Raw genomic sequence first — 20,269 nt, forward strand, 5'->3', positions numbered from 1 at the left:
GTCAATAACAGCCGCAGCGAGAGGAGAATAAATGACTTATCGGTGTCGTTAGAGTAGAACAGACTCCGCTGGACGTTCAGCCAATCACAGGCAGAGGGTCATCGGAGGCTCATCTCCTGCGAGGCCAATTAACTCACCGCTGCTCTCAGTGCCGCTGAACATTAAATATTGATCCTTCATCACTGCTCACGTTCACTTGTGTCTTCGGGGGAGTTTCGGACCCGTTCCTGTCGGTCTGCAGCGCGAGTAAATAACCAGTTAAGGCGGATAAGGAAAGGAGGCAGCAGATAAATGAGGACTAGATGAGGACAGGAAAGACAATACAATACTGATATTAAATATACTACATATTACTCTTTATAAAGCAAGTACTTTTACTAGTACTATATACTCATGTATATATATATCTGGTCTATAATTAATTCATGGTTCTAGAATTTTATAAATAAAGACATCACTTCAAGACCCTCCATGTCAACATTTATTTTCTCACTACAGCTGATATTTCAATCATTTAAAATTATACACAAGAGAACAGGAAGAAAAACAAGTTGTATTTCCCTTTTCTAATCTAAAAGGTATTTACTCTACAGTTAGAAGGATAATTAATACAAAATAAATTGCAGGCTATTCGATTCATTATGAAAACTTACAGCTCATATTCTTTTGTTTTCTATTTCTAAATTCAGCCAATAGGAACGCAAACCAGTTTTCCGGAAGTAATTTATTCCACGTAGCTTCACGTCGTGAGACGATGGGGGGAATACTGATTTTTAAATTGCAAAAAAATATATTCTATTCAGTGCATTTATTTTTGTCCCGTTGACAACATCAATATATCCAAACAGAGCAGGAAGTGTTCAACAGATTTAATAAGGGATAGTCCACATTTATCATGGAGTGATTCTACAGGTCAATACATCTCTTGATTATGCATAAATCCATCACATCAGTGTCTGAGATATGAGAGGCATCCGACGGTAAATCAGTTAAACATCTCTGATTTATGAGGAAGACACAACAACAGCAAACATCACAAATCAAATAAAACAATAAATAAATAGCAGTATTTTTTAGACGCACATTTACAAGATTGAATGACGTCTGATGTTTGTCTGTCGTCTTGTGAGTGTGTCGGAAATGCAAGCTAAACTCTGCACTCGGGTTTCTTGCCGTTAAAATGCCTCTGATGGAGACAGGAAGTCTCCGGCAGCGTCGCAGGAAACGGTCGGCCTCAATAAAAAGTCCAACACGAAAACCTTTTGGAGGGGAAGAAACTAAATAATCAATCTTTGGAAAGAGCCGACCAAGAAGACTCGGCTGAACGACGAGCCTTGTGGAGCTGAACTGACCCCGGCAGCTCTCACGGTCTGCTGGTCAGCTGATTTTTAATTGGTTATATGAAAAAAAACACTTTCATTGTAGCTCTGTTTAGCTATTGAAATTGTATCAGGGGAGAAAACACGTTTTTATTTTATAGACACAATATTGGTCTGCGGTTGATTTAATGAACACAGACTGAAATGCAAGAAATAAAGTGAAATGTGTAAGGACCCAGTGATGGAGCCGTGTGTTTACCTCCAGGGCGTCCATGTTCCACTAGAGCAGGGCTTCCAGTCAGAGACCCTCCCCCCCCTGGTTTACTTTCTCAATTTCGCCCAATTGCAGGATGCCTATGGGATCGTTTTTAATATGATTTAATCCCATAAATACTTCTGATAACTGATATAATAACCACCCCTGAGGAGGCCCGCCTCCCATTCTGAAACCCTCCACAGGGCTTGGCAGTAACAGCTGAAGAATAAGACCGGTCGCAGTTTCAGTAGTTATTTGGTCCTTGCTTCACACACACACACACACACACAATGACCTGTGGAGAATTGACACAACGCTCATATTGTGAACACACAGGATGGACTCACAGTTATTGCTGGTCAGCAGGAAAACAGCCATGTCTTGTTTTGGGACACAGACTCTATCAGCAAACAAACAATTGGATGCAAGGAAGCAAAAGCCCCTCACGGCGAGACTCCTGCTTCGATTGAGACAGAAGTAGAGGACGTCGTTTAACTTTCCAGCTTCGGAAAAGACGCCATCCGTCTCAGCTGCCGTGCAGCCGGCTCCGCGGGAGGCCCGAGAGGCGCCACTTTGATTCGTCTTGACCTTAAATATCAGCGCAGCTCGACAGACTGGGAGCCGCCGCATCTCAGTAGACTTCACTGAAACGGATCCCAGTGGAACGGCGGCGGCGGATCGGAGTCGTTTAAAGAGTCTTCATCAGCGGGACTCTTCGTCATGTCGTTGCTTCACAAATGACACATTCCTCTGTTCCAGATCCGGGAGCAGGTGTTCAGTGGACTCCTTCCTCCAGAGAACCTTTGGCCTCCCAGATCTTCACTGTGCGGTCACTGCCAAAACACACACACACACACACACACACACACACACACACAATCACGTTTTAAAGTGTCGGCGGGTTTCCGTGGAGATGAGCGTGTTGCAAGTGACTCACTCTGAGGCGGTGAACAGTTGGCTGCCGTTCGTGGCCAGGCCGTTGATGGGACTGTCGTGTCCCCGGACCTCGCCGAGGGGCGCCAGCGAGTCGGCGTGCCAGAGGCGCAGCAGCCCCCTTCTGCAGCCGCCGAGGAGCACCGGGGAGCCCGACCACTGGCCCGGCATCACGGCCAGAGCGCTGACCCAGTCCGCCTGGGCGCTGACGGACTGCGAGGAGAAAAAAACGGCGAGTTAGTGCAGAGTTTAGTCTGTATCTCTCGGGGGGGGGGGGTCATCAGCGTACCTGTAGCAGCCGCTTGCTGCCGAGGTCCCACTTCTTGATGTGATAGTCTCTGGAGCCGCTGTAGAAAACGTCCCCGCTCATGGCCAGAGACTCCACGCTGTCCTGGTGGGCGGGGTCAAACGTCTGGCTGGAGCTGATGCTCCCTGAGCACCCTCCGCCACCTCGAACATCTGGAAAAAACAACGCGTGCATCTTATTCTCGTGCTTCGTGGCGCACACACCGGAATGGGAAACGCAGTCTCTTTACCTTGATCTGATGGTCTTTGGAGCCGGTGAGGACGACGTTCTGCCCGTGACCCAACTTGTCTGCGGTCAGACACATGACGGGTCCCAAATGGCCGGTGAGCTTCCCAGTGGACACAAATCTAGAGAAAGAAGGGAAAGGAGATGATGTTCCGGTCCGTCTTGCTTTGTCAAAATAAAACTCTCATCTGTTCTTGGACTTTACTTGCGGAGGTCCCACATGCGCACGGCGTTGCCAGCGGCGGCGTACAGGAAGGAGCCGGAGGTGTTCAGGGCGATCTGGTTGATCTGACTCTCCCCCGGTGGGATGGACAAACTCCTGACCGACGAGCAGATGTCCCCTGAAGCCACCTGGCCCGATGACCTGAACGCAAAAGATACAGCCTCGTTAGGGGGCGCCGCACGTAAACAATGGCGGCCGCAGAGACGGCGGGAAGCGCGGATGAACTCACGTGAGCGTGCGGATACACTTGGCGGAGTCTCGTATGTCCCACACTTTGATGTAAGCAGTTGATACGGTGAAGACGAGACTTGAAGTGTACCTGAAATAAGACAACAAAAACAAGTAAACAATACTTGCTTCTTGGACCAATAAACACTACGGCTGTATTCTCGTACCTGACGGAGACGACGCTGCTGGGGTGATCAGCCAGAGACATGATCTCCTGACCCGTCACCAAGTTCCAGACTTTGCACGTGCGGTCTGAAAACACAAAACCCATGTTCCAGAATAGACAAAAAAAAAAAAGCGAATTACTTTTTTTCAGAGCCGCAGACAATTTGTATATTTTTTTCTACCTTTGGATCCCGTGAAGAGCAGATCATCCGTGGCGTCCACGCAGAGGACGGGTTTGGTGTGGCCCTCTGCCACGTAGACACACTGGAGTTTGGCCCTGTGGGTGCTCTTCACAGGGTTGATCACACCTCTACGACACACACGACACGAGGAAAGACGGACCCTGAGACTCGCGCTCCTCCACTGGACGTGCCACACAGAAGTAACGAGGCACTTCTCAGTGCGTATTTGAGAAGAAGAGGCTCAATGGAGTCTATTAGCAGACGCACTCAAGAGGAACGTTACCTGTGGCCTTCAAATACAGGCGACTCCTCCAACCTGAAGGAGAAAACAAAGTGACATGAAAAAAAAAAAAGCATTTCAAGGGAGTCTCGAGCAAATTACACAGCCCCAAATGACAATTGTAAGTTGCGTATCGATGGCGCTTCCACTTACAGCGGTTTGTGGTCACTGCCTCTCGTCTTCGCCTCCGCTGTGCTCAGCGTGGGTGTGTGCGTGGGCGCCGGGATGTGAGTCACCGTGGCTCCTTTCTCTTGCGCCCTCCTTCGGCCGAGGGGCGAGCGCTCGGGTGGCCTTCTCTCGCTTTCTGTCGGGGACCTGGACCCAGAACTGGAGACAGAAGAGAATATCAGCAAATCGGCAATACTCTATAGACGACGAGGAAACGTTTACTCGTGATAATGCCCCCCCTCGCCCCCTGACAAAATGTACATTTCAGACAAGAAGATAATTGTCATGAGAATGGTGCCCTGAGGCTCTTACATGCCAGCTGGCCTGGCAGACAGCGCAGATGGGGAGACGGTTCGCTCGCGGTCGGCGAGCGGTTGACCCGGCATGTCGGCCGAGCCTTCCAGGAGGGGCAGCATAGGGGCCGGGAAGTCTCCGGTGTGGGGTTCACAGCACGCGTCCCCGCTGCAGGCGTACAGCAGCTCCATCTGGGTGGTGGTCCGTCTGCGAGCCTGGGGGAAGAGAATCGTTTGGCTCAATATTCAACGGCGGACTCACGAGTCTTCTTTTCTTCTTTTGTATTGCTGTACTGTCATTACGTGTGAAGTGATGTGTGCTTTCTATTTCACTCTGCTTGTATTCTTAAACTACATCAACCTGCCAAGGGACTACAGATGGAAACTAGCCTCCCGGCTATAATCTGGCATATTTACATGTACATTGTACTGTCTATCAATATGCACTGTCCCTTATTCTCTAAATAAAAAAATTAAAAAAATGGACCAGTTTATTGTTACTTCAAGCCCTTTAAATAATTATTGTGGAATGGAAGCAGTTGGAGTTGGAGGACGTAAAATAGAAAGTCAAACAGGACAATGGACTCAAAATTGTATTTGACTTGGGTCTAGTAATACTTTTTTTTCACAGGTTATCAGAACAATACCTTGCTTCTCGTCTTGGTTTCACCACATAACTTCATTAGATCTGATGCCAGCGAGCTGAAACAAACACATTCCGGTTACACCCGCCACATGCAAACATGCTCAAGTGAGGCAGGTTCAACGTTTACTGTCTCATTTTAGTATTTAGGATGCTAGAATTTGCTTATTAGAATGAAATGTAAAAAGTAGAGCTGAGGCCGAGAAATGTTTCACAGACGCTGAAAAAAGCACCGGGGACATTAATAACATAAATGATGGCTTTCCCATTTAGGTGTCCCAGAAAGCCACCAAGACACTGGAAGTGACACGCCCAAATGCAGAATATCAATTTTACATGGGATTTTTTCCAACTAAAAAAAACAATTTTTTGTAAAAATTAAACATGACACGCAAAAAAGTAAGTACTCGTCTTCCTGCACATTTAGCTAAATCAAAAATGAAAAAATGTAAATAAAAGGCATACTGCGTGTCGGTATTTACCCGCCCTCCGCAGCTGTACTGGGGTTGGACTCGTCGCTGCTACTGTCGTCTCCATTCTCTGTGGAAAATTCGGATTTTTCACCAAATTTGCATATACATGTATATTTTTCACTCTGTATTTTTCTCCAATTCAATTCAATTCAGTTTATTTGTATAGCCCAATTTCACAAATTACAAATTTGTCTCGGAGTGCTTTACAATCTGTACACATAGACATCCCTGCCCCAAAACCTCACATCGGACCAGGAAAAACTCCCAAATAACCCTTCAGGGGGAAAAAAAGGGAAGAAACCTGGAGGAGAGCAACAGAGGAGGATCCCTCTCCTAGGATGGACAGATGCAATAGATGTAATGTGTACAGAAGGACAGATTTAGAGTTAAAATACATTCAATGAATATGACAGAGTGTATGAATAGTTCATAGTAGGCATATTCCACGATGGAGACCTCCACGATCCATCAGGCAGATGGCGGTGGGGAGGAGGAGTGGGCGGAGTCTCAACAGGACAGTGGCGTAGTCATGAGCAGGAATTCCACGACCCAGACGATCCATCAGGCAGATAGGATCTATGCCGTCTCATAGGGTCCGATGACCCCATGAGACGTAAAGTCAAAAGGACTTCCGGGAGAAAGCAGAGCTAGTAACGTGTGATTGAGAGATGGAAATTCATCCTTAAGGAGAGAAAAAGAGGAGATAGGTACTCAGTGCATCCTAAAACATCCCCCGGCAGCTATAAGCCTATAGCAGCATATCAAGGGGCTGGACCAGGGCAAACCTGATTCAGCCCTAACTATAAGCTCTGTCAAAGAGGAAGGTCTTAAGTCTACTCTTAACGAGGTGACTGTGTCTGCCTCCCGGACTGAAATTGGAAGCTGGTTCCATAAAAGAGGAGCTTGATAACCAAAGGCTCTGGCTCCCATTCTACTTTTAAGACTCTAGGAACTACAAGTAGTCCCGCATTTAGTGAGCGTAGCTCTCTAGTGGGGCAATATGGTGCGACAAGCTCCTTAAGATATGATGGAGCATCACCAATCAAGGCTTTGTAGGTTAAGAGAAGAATTTTAAAAGTGATTCTTGATTTTACTGGGAGCCAGTGCAGAGCAGCTAGTGCAGGAGTGATGTGATCTCTTTTCTTAGTTTTAGTGAGAACACGAGCTGCAGCATTCTGGATCAACTGGAGGGACCTAAGAGATTTATTAGAGCAGCCTGCTAATAAGGAGTTGCAGTAATCCAGTCTCGAAAGAACGAACGCGTGGACCAATTTTTGTGCATCTTTTTGAGACAAGATGTGCCTGATTTTTGAAATATTACGTAGATGAAAGAATGCAGTCCTTGAGATTTGCTTTACGTGGGAGTTAAAGGACAAGTCCCGATCAAAGATAACGCCAAGATTCTTTACAGTGGTGTTGGATGCCAGGGCAATGCCGTCTACAGAATCCACATCACCAGATAATTGATCTCTGAGGTGCTCAGGGCCGATTAAAATTACTTGGTTTTGTCTGAGTTTAACATCAAGAAGTTGCAGGTCATCCATGTTTTTATGTCTTTAAGACATGCTTGAATTTTACAGAGTTGGTTGCTCTCCTCTGGTTTTATCGATAAATATAGTTGAGTGTCATCTGCATAACAATGAAAGTTTATGGAGTGTTTCCTGATAATATTGCCCAAAGGAAGCATGTATAAGGTAAATAAAATTGGTCCAAGCACAGAACCTTGTGGAACTCCGTGATTAACGTTGGTGGTTATCGGCGTCATCGTTTACAAATACAAACTGAGATCGATCTGATAAATAGGATTTAAACCAAATTAGTGCCGTGCCTGAAATGCCAATCGACTGCTCCAGTCTCTGTAACAGGATGTCATGGTCAATGGTGTCGAATGCAGCACTAAGGTCTAACAAGACCAGGACAGAGAGGAGTCCTTTATCTGCTGCCATTAAGAGGTCATTTGTAATTTTCACCAGTGCCGTCTCGGTGCTGTGGTGTTTTCTAAATCCTGATTGAAATTTCTCAAATAAACTATTATGATGTAGAAAGTCGCACAACTGATTTGCGACCACTTTCTCAAGGATCTTGGAGAGGAAGGGAGGTTAGAGATCGGTCTGTAGTTAGCCAATACCTCTGGATCCAGAGTGGGCTTCTTCAGGAGAGGTTTAATAACAGCCACCTTGAAGGAGTGTGGTACGTGGCCTGTTAGCAGAGACACATTGATAATATCTAATAGAGAGCCGCCAATTAAAGGCAAAACGTCTTTAAGCAGCCTCGTCGGGATGGGGTCCAAGAGACAGGTAGACGTGTTCAAGTAGAAACCGTTGAAAATAATTGGTCACGGTTGATAGGAGAAAATCCCTCCAAATATACACCAGGGCATACAGCGGTTTCCAAGGCCATTCCACTTGAGGACAGATTGGCACTGGTTATGGGCAAGAGATTATTAATCTTGTCCCTAATAGTTAAAATCTTTTCATTAAAGAAGTTCATAAAGTCATTACCACTAAGGTTTATAGGAATGCTCGGCTCCACAGAGCTGTGACTCTCTGTCAGCCTGGCTACAGTGCTGAAGAGAAACCTGGGGTTGTGTTTATTTTTTTCTATTATTGATGAGTAATAGGCTGCTCTGGCATTACGGAGGGCCTTCTTATATGTTTTAAGACTATCTCGCCAAACTAAGCGGGATTCTTCCAGATTAGTTGAACGCCATATGCTCAAGCTTTCGTGACGCTTGCTTCAGTTTGCGGGTCTGAGGGTTATACCAGGGAGCAAACCTCCTCTTCCTCACTGTCTTCTTCTTCAGAGGGGCTATCGAGTCCAGTGTCATTCTCAGAGAGCCTATGGCACTGTCAACAAGATGATCAATCTGGGACGGACTAAAGTTAGACCAGGAGTCCTCTGTTATATTGAGACGTGGTATCGAATCAAATACAGAAGGAATCGCTTCTTTAAATTTAGCTACAGCACTATCAGTTAGACATCTAGTGTAGAAACTTTATACTACCGGAGTGGTAGTATAAATTCAAAAGTTATGAGGTTGTGGTCTGACAGAAGAGGATTCTGTGGGAAGACGTTCAAATGCTCAATGTCAACGCCATAAGTAAGAACAAGATCAAGCGTGTGGCCAAAGCTGTGAGTGGGTTTCTGTACTCTCTGACAGAAGCCAATCGAGTCCAACAAGGAGATGAATGCAGCACTAAGGCAATCATTATCAACATCCACATGGATATTAAAATCTCCAACAATAATAACTTTATCGGTTTTAAGAACCAAACTTGATATAAATTCTGAGAATTCAGATATAAACTCTGAATATGGACCTGGTGGCGGTACAGAATCACAAATCGAATTGGCTGTAGTGTTTTCCAGGTTGGATGTGAAAGACTAAGAACAAGGCTTTCAAATGAGGTGTAGTGTAATTTTGGTTGAGGATTAATTAATAGGCTCGATTCAAAGATGGCTGCTACTCCACCTCCTCGACCGGTGCCTCGAGGAATGTGAGTATTAATATGACTTGGAGGAGTCGATTCATTCAGGCAGACATATTCTTCATGGCTCAGCCAGGTTTCAGTTAGGCAACATAAATCAATGTGATTATCTGATATTAAATCATTCAGTAACACAGCTTTAGATGACAGAGATCGAATATTTAGGAGACCACATTTAATAGACCTATTTTGTTGCACTGCTGAAATAATTGTGTTAACTTGTATAAGGTTATTGTGTACGACTCCTCTTCTGCTTACTTTTGATTTATTTAATTGAAGTGGCCGTGGGACAGACACAGTCTCTACTCTAAAGTCAAGGGTGGGTAACTGCTCGAATGGAAGAGCAGAGAAGGGTGTTAAACTACAACTCTGTTCCCGGTTCCTGATCTGAACCCTGGGTTGTCATAGATTAAGTCCGGTGATCAACTTGGTCATATTCGCAGAAATGAGACGCTCCGTCCAACGTGGGATGAATGCCGCTCTCCTCATCAGATCAGGTTTTCCACAGAAAGTCTTCCAGTTGTCTACGTAGCCCACATTATTCGCTGGGCACCACCTCGACAGCCAGCGGTTGAAAGACGACATTCGGCTATACAATTCGTCTGTCTGCAAATTTGGGAGAGGGCCAGAGAAAATTACGGTGTCCGACAACGTCTTGGCATAAGCACACACCGATTCCACATTAATTTTAGTGAGTTCCGAGCGGCGGGCTCGGCGTCATTACCACCGGCGTGTATTACAATCTGACTGTATCTCCGCTTATCCTTAGCCAGCAGCTTCAAACAAGACTCCACGTCGCCCGCTCTGGCCCCGAGGCACACGACTCTGGTCCGTGGCTTCGCTATTTTCACGTTCCTGACTATAGAGCTCCCGATAACCAGGGTGTGTTCCTCAGCGGGTGTGTCGCTGAGCAGGAAAACCGGTTCAAACGTGAAGTGGTTGGTGCAGCGGGCTTCTGTGTAGACTTACGACTCCTGCGAACAGTTACCCAACCATCCGGCTGCACGGTTACCGCGGGCACAGCTAACAGCTGACTGTAGCTCCGCGCCGACTACGGGAGAGGGCGGGCTAACTAGCATAGCTGTCTGAGCTTCGATAGCGCGGAGCCGTGCATCTAACCCACTTAGACCTGCCTCCAACCTAGCAAATAAACTACACTTGTTGCATGTATCGTTATCATTAAGGGAGGCAGGGGGATAACTATACATGAGACACACTGAGCAAGAGGGAGCGGGAGGGAGAGAAGAAGAAGTCATGCTCGCTGTTGAGCTGGCAACCAAAGCTTACCGGAAGAGTGAGATGATGCGTTTGCATCATCTCACTCTTTGCAAAAAGACAACGTCCATTTAGGAAGCTACATAGTACGACAACAATAATAGAGGCTTCATGACAAAGGTCGGGGGTTTAGTTTTGGACAAAGGGGACAGAAGGGCGTCGTTAGTTAATGCGACGGGAAGCTGCAGTGTTGGAGTATCTTGAAGGTACATACACAGACACACACACACACACACACACACATTGACCGTGTTTACATGCATTCGAATAACTGGCTTAGTCGGACTGAAATCGAATTATCCGTTTCATGTAAACACCTTTGTTCGACTGTGTGCGGTCCGACTACGATCCGATTAACATCCCTGGATAACTCGATCCGATCCGGTTGATAATTCGACTATCACGGCATGTAACGGTGAATTGGATTAGGAACTGGACTTTACGTCTTTGCGCATGCTTGAGATCCCGCCGCCCTCCTCCTCCCTCCCTCCCATGTCGTGACCCGGAAGTCGAAAGAGACGATAAGTCGTCACTGCCGGGAGCCTGGCCGGCAGAAAACAAACAAACAACACTATGGAGAACACAAGAGCCACCACACATGTCTGGACCGAAGAGCAGACAGAATTTATGCTTAATGTATTGAAGGAGTTGAACATACTAAAGTACATGGTTCTTTCTCGAAATGAGCAAGATTCGAATTATACCATCATGTAAACACACTGACTGACTGCTGTGTACACTCAGTGTGTTTACATGATGGTATAATTCGAGTCTTGCTTTAGTCGGACTAATTCGAATCATTGGCCGAAAGCATGTCATATCCGATACGATAGGTGGCGCTGTTTTCATTACAACTCGTGGTGATACAGCCATTTCCGCTTGACCTCTTCACCACTACCAACAACAACCAACAACAACAAGCATAAATTCTGTCTGCTCTTCGGTCCAGAAATGTGTGGTGGCTCTTGTGTTCTCCATAGTGTTGTTTGTTTGTTTTCTGCCGGCCAGGCTCCCGGCAGTGACGACTTATCGTCTCTTTCGACTTCCGGGTCACGACATGGGAGGGAGGAGGGAGGAGGGCGGCGGGATCTCAAGCATGCGCAAAGACGCAAAGTCCAGTTCCTAATCCAATTCACCGTTACATGCCGCGATAGTCGAATTATCAACCGGATCGGATCGAGTTATCCAGGGGTGTTAATCGGATCGTAGTCGGACCGCACACAGTCGAACAAAGGTGTTTACATGAAACGGATCATTCGATTTCAGTCCGACTAAGCCAGTTATTCGAATGCATGTAAACACGGTCACTGTGGCTTTCAGCCTCGCAGCAGCGTGCCTCTAACTGCTGTTTAGTGTGAGGGACCTCAGTAAGTGGGACTTGGTAGCAGGTGATGTAACAGGGGAAACTCAACACAACACATCATGCATGTCACAACTTATTTGAACTGGGTTAGTTTTTTAAAAGGAAGATGGATGCACACTACCAGGTTTTTAGAAATATAATATATAAGCAGATTAATGCATCAAACATGAAAAAGAATATTACGATCAAACCAATGACTACAACAATGTTTTATTTAAATTAAGGTTATTGGACCAAAGTCTGAAAAAAGGCTTCAAAAGTGTAAATCTTAACACGCTTTTTAAATCTTTTTAATTTAATTCCATATTTGCCTTTAACCCTTGTGTTGCCTTAGGGTCATTTTGACCCGAATCAATATTACACCCTCCCCCCGCCTTTGGGTCATTTTGACCCGATTCAATGTTTCACCCTCCTGTTACCTTTATATTTACTAACATATTTTACCCTTTGGGTTCAATTTGACGCCAGCAATTAAAACCTCCAGAACATTATTAGAATTAATATTGTTTTCCAAGTTTAAGTGTGAGGCACTTTATGTTTGTTTGTTGTCTACCGAAAGAACACCGACATTAAACATTGAATGGGGTCAAATTAATCCTAAGGCGGGGGGAGGGTGTAATATTGATTCGGGTCAAAATGACCCTAAGGCAACACAAGGGTTAAATTGGGTAAATGTTGTGTAAATCTTGTAGTGTGCATGTGCCACGCTCTCTCAATCACGGTCACATCGCTATGCAACTCGTACTCACCCGCTGACAGGTAACCTAACTCTGAGTTCACACACACGGAGAACAAACAATCAAATCAAAATCAAACCCACGGATGAGAAAAAGTGGCTACTCGTTATTTTGCAGGCCGGATTTTTGTATTCTAAGGGTCATTTCTCACACAAGGCGAAAAGAAGTGCGGCCTACAAAATAAAATGTCGCCACATTGTGAAAAAACGAAGGTGATTGTGATTGGCATGCTCAGACCGGTTGAGGCTTGTTGCCCCTTTCCTACCTTGCAGAGCGCTGCCCAGCAGAGCGTCCAGCTCCGGGTTGATCTCCGCCTTCTCCTTCAGCATGTGGAACAGCAGCTGGTTCTGGGTGGCGCTGTTGATCTCGGTCTGCTTCAACGTGCCCTCCATCACCTTCATCTGGGAGTCCTTCTGGGCCGCCAGCAGACCCTGACACACGATGACATACAAGCACATTCTTTCCAACAAGCAGCTTCTCTAGCTTTGTACTATAAGTTGTAATTACGCCTACCTCTATATCTGTCTTCTGGGGTTCAATGCATTACCTCACCGAACCAATTAGGTTGCATACAATCGAATCTTATCTAATCTAATTAAAACTTAAATGAATCAAGTGGCCCCATCTAAAGTCTCATTAAATTAAATTGTGTTAAAGGAGCCATAGCTATAAAAGCAGATGCAATTGTCTACAAGTTGCCACAACAACTGACAGTACATACCAGCAATCTCACTGCAATCAAATTCATGCAGTCCATTTACTTTTGACATATATGGGCGTCATATAAATAGCAAAACATAAGGAATGCTTCATGTTATCTTATTTGATTAAGAGGTGGACTGGGGTTGCATTTTGTTGTTCTAGTACTTGTACTCTGTGCAATGACAATAAAGTAAAATATGATCTGATAATAGGCTACATTGTATAGAAGGTCAACGTGAAGTTACCTTCAGAATAATAAAGGAGCCTGATAACATTAAGTCAGCCAGCGTGGTAAGGTACCTTACTGATGGCCATATTTATGAAATGATCCAGAAGGAAGCGAGCTTCTGACAAGCCACAGGAGCTGATCACCGCGGTAACATCTACCGTGTCTCCTTCCTCCTGTAGAAGAATAAAAACACATTCAATAAAGTGACCCAATAAGAAACTCACATCACAGGACGAGCTTTCTTCTTAAGAGTGAGACGAGAAGAAATTTGATGCCACTCTCATGTCTGTGAAACCTGGGGCAGCCGTTAGCTTAGCGATTAGCTTAGCTTAGCTTAGCACAAAGACTGGAAACCGGGGCGAAATGGCTAAATGTAATAAAGGACCTCTAAAGATTCACACAAACTATGTCTTGAGCAGAGATTAGTGGACATAGCCATATTTATTCTGCCTATGTGAACATATTATTATATACTGTAGCAGGCACGTGCACAGACATTTTGGGGGGCAGGTGCTCAAACCAAAAAAAAGGGCACCCAATGCCAAAAATGTTTTGTGACAGAGTTGAAGCATAAGCAGCAATACACTGATGACACTGTCCTCGACCTGCGTTTCCTCTGGGCAGCATCAGACCGCTACCTTACATTTTCTTTATGAATAAAGATGAATTATTGTATTGCAACAACAGTACAAGCGTTCTGGTTGGCTAATGGTCATCATGCCAGCCACGTATTGCCCTCCTCGCTGGTCTGATACGGATCCGTATTGCCCTCTGACGTCATTTTCAAAATGAGCGATATTGATATCAACAGCCAAGAGCAGTGGTCCTCAAACTAAGGCCCGCGGGCCGGATACGGCCCGCCTCCACATTTGGCCTGGACCTCTGAACAATACAAGAGAGGCCTTATGATTTTTTTTCAGTCTGGCCACGCAAATCCTAGACTAGCCCCTGTTAAATAGAACGGAATAAGAATACTCTCTCTCCTCTCTCTCTTCTCTCTTCTCTCTCTCTCCCTCTCTATATTCTCTAAACATACACTACCGTTCAAAAGTTTGAGGTCATCCAGACAATTTTGTGTCTTACATGAAAACTCACTTTTATTTATCAAATGAATTGAAAATTGAATAGAAAATATAGTCAAGACATTGACAAGGTTAGAAATAATGATTAATATTTGAAGTATTAATTTTGTTCTTAAAACTTCAAGTTCAAAGGAAGGCCAGTTGTATAGCTTATATCAACTGTTTTCAGCTGTGCTAACATAATTGCACAAGGGTTTTCTAATCAGATATTAGTCTTCTAAGGCGATTAGCAAACACAATGTACCATTAGAACACTGGAGTGATAGTTGATGGAAATGGGCCTCTATCCACCTATGGAGATATTTCATTAGAAACCAGACGTTTCCACCTAGAATAGTCATTTACCACATTAACAATGTATAGTGTGTATTTTTGATTAATGTTATCTTTATTGAAAAAACAGTGCTTTTCTTTGAAAAATAAAGACATTTCTAAGTGACCCCAAACTTTTGAACGGTAGTGTAACTAATGTCAGTAAACAGCTGGACGAGGCTTTGAAATCACGGATTTCGTGAGTTTTTGTTTGTTTATTTTTTCAGGAAACGTCGGACCAGTTGTGACGTCATGTTTTCAGCAGCACTAATGTTGTGGTTGATTTATCACAAAACAACGTCAGGGGACAAACACCGTCATGACCTGTGTGTCTGATGCTGCCGGTCAGAGGAGAAGGAGGTGCAGCCGTTTGGTGGCGCGAGGAGCACTGCGCGGAGGAGGAAGTGGAGGAGGAGGAGGAAGGGGCGCGGCGGGGGGGGGGGGGGGGGGTCGTGAGCGCCGCGGAGCATGTCGGGGCGAAATTCTCACAAGAACTCAAGTAAATGCCCCGTCGGATATTAAAACACATTTGGGGGGAGTTGATGACAGAGAGAGTAACTTTTATTCTTAAATACTGATGAATGAAAAAAGTGGGCTCCAGCAAAAAGGGCACTTTTCTCATCCAGGGCAAAAGGGCTGGTGCTTGAGCACCACGAGGGCTCTATCTGTGCACGTGCCTGTACTGTAGGCCTATATGTTATTCAGCTATGTAGACTAGCTGTTACTGTTTTATTTACTGTTATATTTAATCCTACTATGTCTTGGGTGCACTTTACCCCGTTTGCTGCTGTTATCCTGTAAATGTCTCCACTGTGGGACTAATAAAAGATTATCTTATTTTACTAAGTATTTAAGCCCAGTAATTGTCAGGTGTTGTGTAGCTAACCAAACCAATTTATAAAGCTAACCATCACTTGCTAACATGCCCGTTCAGATGGAAGAGTACAATAGGTGACATACAATACACATATGTATTTAAAAATTACTTTTCCCAAAAATAACACAATATATAGCTACTTCAAATTAGACAATGTTATGCTAATAGCCTAAACAATATCAACACGGTTAGTTTCATTAGATAATGAACCCTTGTGTGTGCAGAGAATCACACCTAACTGCACTTATTAAAGGACTTTTAATTCAAAATGTTTCATCCTAAAACTGTAATTCACTGGACAATAAATTACAATTTGCATAGGAGGCTTTTGACTCGACAGCAGCTCCACGAACAAAGCCAATTGTCACTTTACTAAAGTATTTACGAGTTGACTTAAGTTTTAATGCTGTGACCCAATTTAGTAATGCACAGTAGTTTGAAACTAACCTAATATGTTAGCAACTCAATCCTAAACCTGTAGTAACTGAACAGTTCTTATCATTCAACATCTCCCCTTACCCATCATTATAGCATTGCTCCCAATGTGAACCCTGTAGCCCTCAGAATTACACCTGATACATTAATGCACCGTTCCACAGCCACAAGACATTTTTCACCCTGTTGTCACCTCCAATTGCACAATAATCACTCATTAAAAAGTTTTTCTGCAGCACCGTGACAGTGGACGTGTCATTTGCACGTTTGAGGCCACACAGATCAAAAAACTCTTAAAATAACAGGCTGTGAAGTTGCATTCATGAACGGCTGTTTGTTATGCATCCCTATGTTTTTGTCCGTATTAAATCGGCTGCACTGCCGACGGTTGTTGTTTTATTTGAAGCATTGATTCTCTGACAAATAGGCGCATGAACTGTGCAATTATTTCCATACTGTTTGCCCGAGGGCTTCTGTCCGGTACGAGCACATCCTTACTTTACCCTGCTTTAGCTAAAATTATTGGGCACCGTGACTGCCAAGGACCCCCCAGCACCTCACCTTGGCCTCCTCCATCTGCATGATGTTGGCCTGGCACTCGGCGATGCTGTCGTTTATGTAGTCGATGTTGGCGCTCAGAGACTCCAGCTCCTCGTTCAGGGAGGCCAGCGAGCGGTCGCCGTCTGCACCCTCCACCTCCATCTTTTCTCTCTTTCTGGACACTCGCTTCCTCCGCCGGGTCAGCTCCTCCCGTTGCTAATGCGGAAGGAAAAGGGAACAAAAGAAGAATAAGAAAAAGAGACAATGAAGCCTTTTAAAACAGGTGTTAACAGATCCTAAAAAGCATTTAGATGGTCAGCATCGATTTTTGAGCTGTTTTACAGGACCGAAAAAAACACGACTTCAAGGCCATCTTGAATCTGATGACCTCATGTGTACCTTCAGCAGTCTGTTCATATCCGTCTCCATGTTGGAGATGGTCATCCTCTGCATGATGATGTCAGTGACACGCCTCTCCAGCGACTGCCATTTGACCCTAGCTGTCCTGTTGAGGTAGGAACTTCCCAACCGCACCGGGGAACTCCTGAGGGGGAAAGGTATGGCTCTTTCAAAACTGTCACTCAATCGTGTGTAACACACACACACACACACACACGCACACACACACCTCGCTCCGTTGACTGGAGAGGCTCCAGACGTCTGCATCCTTCCCGGGAGGGCTCTATGAGACGACTCCTGGGGCGGCTCGGGGAAGCTCACCTTCCTGCTCACCTTCCCAGACACGGGCCTCACCTGCCGCCTGAGAGCCGTCACCTGATGCGGAAAGAGTACAAAGAGTCATTTTGCATATGTGAGAGTGAAACAATGGCGGAACCAATCCCAGCGATGTTGACGGTGTCTCACCTCTTCGTTCTTCCTGCGAAGAATCAACTCCTGTTGTCTCTTCTGGGCCTCCATCTGCTTCAGTTGGTTCTGAGAGAAGCAAAGAAAAGTGACCAGCTGGTTAATGCGAGTCTACTCTTGACTCGAGGTTTGTGTGTGTGGAAACAAACCAAACCAAAAGTCCGTATGTTTCCATTCCTCTCACCTCGGCTTTGCGTTGGTCTTTCTTCAGGGAGGCGATCTCCCTGTTCCTCCTGCACTCCGAGGCTCTGTTTCTCTCCTGCTGCTCCTTCATCTGACGCATCAGCACCACCTGGTGGACGTAAAACACGATCAGCACTGCAACAAGACGAAAACAAGAAGGAAGAACGCAACCTGTGGCGTCACCTTGGTCTTCTTCATCTCGGTCACGTCCAGCTGGAGTTTCTTGAGCTGCTTCTCGTACTGCGACTGGTTCTTCAGCAGGCGGACGTGCTCCTTCTGAGCCGACTGGAGCTTTTGCAGCTCCTTGTTCATGTAGCTCAGCTTCCTCTCGTACTCCGTTTTGACCTTCTTCGCCTTCTCCTCCGTACCCGTCTCCACCGAACCTGGAGAGGAACAGGGGAATACCTAAGCCTCTCATTTCCTTTCGTCCCATCCGTTTTTCTGGGATGTTCAAGGGTCCGTTTTGCGCCTCTTACCCATGTTATGCAGCACCTTGTCCCTCTCCAGCTGCGTGTCCCGGATCTTGTTGTGCAGTATCGTCAGCTTCTGTTCGTACTGCTGCTTGAGGGTGTGCAGACGCCGCTGGCTGTTCTCCAGCTCGTCGATCAGCTTCTGCTTGATGGCGATCTCGCAGGTGATGTTGGCGAGGTCGGCCTGGACGTTCTCTGCGCTCAAACGAGTCATTAGATCCACGACGCCTCTTCCGCGTCATTACTCCCCGAACGACCGACTTCGAGGAAAAGAAGCTGTGCCCAATGGTTTGCCCGAAAGCTCATTTCACCTTTCTCCTCCAGTTCTTCGGAGTCAGAGTCGTCCGAGGTATCGTCTCCCGGAATGTCAAAGTCCTCCTCCTCTCCGTCTGCCTCCTCGCCTTCTTCGCGGTCGCTGGCCTCCTGTCGACGTGAAGAAACAAGCATGTAAAATACAAGAGTCCTCTTTACATAGCCATCTTAAAGTTAGACGTCGTGATTACTCCACCTCTGCCTCCTCGTCGCCTCCCTCGTGGTCGTTGTTGTCTGGCCCCTCCTCTTTCATGACACTGGAAGAGCAAGAGACTGTTAGCTATCTACTTGCCGAGGTCTTATTCTGTCGGTCAGGTCTGGAATTAACTGCAATTCAAATGACACAAACAATGGTGAAGTGCACATGCAAATGGTTGTACACTTGATTGGATCAGGAGCACGTGGGGAATGAGAGTGTTAATGATCTCACTGCGATCGCATGGGTGGAGACATTCATGACACACTGGGAGAGACAATTTGATTAACTGGTCACTGCTAAGACAAGCCGGTTTTATTTAAAGAAGGGTTAAATAAACTGATGTGAATTGAGTTGCCACACACGATTAAGATTTGTTGACCGAATTCTTAATTTTTTTTTTAAACCATATATTATGATTTGATTTGATCAACATATTGCTGCGTGCAGGGATGAGAAAAAACAAAATGGGGTAAAGAGGAAGAGGTTAGCGCTGGTTAAAATATGCGTTTCCCTCCAGGAGTGTATACCACCTGTAGGTGCAGAAGAAAATTAGTGATTAGTTTCTCTGGGAATTTAGAAAGGAAGACTCGGGTTGGGACGCAGCCTAACAATCAATTACTTAGTGCATTTCAGTCAGAGCACAAAAAGTACGTGATTCGCTCCGCTGGTAATCGAACCAGTTTGACATTAGGCTCCAGTCCTGGGCGGGTTGTAGCAAACCTGGTGTGTTCAACCTCTTGGTGGTGACTCCCCTCACATCGCCTCAGTCTTCAGAGAGAGAGAAGAGGGAGGGACGAGAGGATGAGAGCGAGGAGGACGGTGAGGAGGAGATAGAGGGCCGCAGAGGTCGGGGCAAGTGATGGGGGGGGGGGGAGAATATCACAAGATGGGAGAGAGACAGAGAGTGAGAGAGAGCAGCGAGAATGGCCGGGGCGAGCGCAGAGACTCTCACAAAGAGGATGAGAGGATGGCGAGATGCAGACGACAAAGACGAAAAAGACAGATTCCACATTTAAAAAGGATCCTGCTAAAAAACGACAAATTCAACACCTCGCTTGTAATGTGCAGAGGTCAGCGTGCTGCCAGAAGTCGACACCCAGCCATCGGCGCCGACAGCTGTCACTATCGTCTCGTCTCACCGGGCCACAAACACCAGGGGGTCAAACTGCCATCGCAGCGGGGAACATATGAGCCACACTATACCGCTTCTTCTTCTTCCTCTCCTTCTTCTTCAGCTTCTCCAGACTCTTCTTGGCCATCTCGATGACGTCGCTGGCCTCCCTCTCGGGGACGAGGTGGGTTTGGGAGAAGGCGCCGCCGGGGCCGCCGCCGTACAGCGAGGAGCGAGTGGACGCCCGGGACAAGCTCTTCCTCAGGTTCTCGTTCACGGCCTCGCTTTCAAGAAGTTTAGCTCTGAGGGGGGAGGAGACATGCCAGTTCACCCTGCTGCTGCAAACGGCTGCTCGGCAGTGGAATAATAACATCAAAACACAGCAATAACATCAA

At 45.9% G+C, this 20,269-nt stretch overlaps 1 protein-coding gene across 1 annotated transcript in view; it reads right to left on the reverse strand.

Annotated features, from left to right (window-relative positions):
- Positions 1-467: 467 nt before the first annotated feature.
- LOC130200441 (kinesin-like protein KIF21A) overlaps positions 468-20,269 on the reverse strand; it is a 36,019-nt gene continuing 16,217 nt past the window's right edge. Inside the window, 28 exon segments of the mRNA XM_056424735.1 lie at positions 468-2,408; positions 2,513-2,721; positions 2,798-2,943; positions 2,946-2,967; positions 3,045-3,162; positions 3,246-3,404; positions 3,493-3,582; positions 3,659-3,743; positions 3,839-3,966; positions 4,122-4,154; positions 4,272-4,445; positions 4,599-4,795; positions 5,227-5,281; positions 5,705-5,762; positions 12,571-12,591; positions 12,824-12,989; positions 13,561-13,662; positions 16,757-16,951; positions 17,135-17,279; positions 17,364-17,509; positions 17,600-17,668; positions 17,784-17,891; positions 17,966-18,165; positions 18,259-18,447; positions 18,564-18,675; positions 18,761-18,821; positions 19,484-19,531; positions 19,967-20,176. Coding sequence (XP_056280710.1) covers positions 2,351-2,408; positions 2,513-2,721; positions 2,798-2,943; positions 2,946-2,967; positions 3,045-3,162; positions 3,246-3,404; positions 3,493-3,582; positions 3,659-3,743; positions 3,839-3,966; positions 4,122-4,154; positions 4,272-4,445; positions 4,599-4,795; positions 5,227-5,281; positions 5,705-5,762; positions 12,571-12,591; positions 12,824-12,989; positions 13,561-13,662; positions 16,757-16,951; positions 17,135-17,279; positions 17,364-17,509; positions 17,600-17,668; positions 17,784-17,891; positions 17,966-18,165; positions 18,259-18,447; positions 18,564-18,675; positions 18,761-18,821; positions 19,484-19,531; positions 19,967-20,176 — 3,304 coding nt within the window. The 3' untranslated portion in view covers positions 468-2,350.

The sequence above is a fragment of the Pseudoliparis swirei genome, chromosome 10 (genome assembly GCF_029220125.1).
Source record: "Pseudoliparis swirei isolate HS2019 ecotype Mariana Trench chromosome 10, NWPU_hadal_v1, whole genome shotgun sequence".
In the NCBI taxonomy this organism is placed as follows: Eukaryota; Metazoa; Chordata; class Actinopteri; order Perciformes; family Liparidae; genus Pseudoliparis; species Pseudoliparis swirei.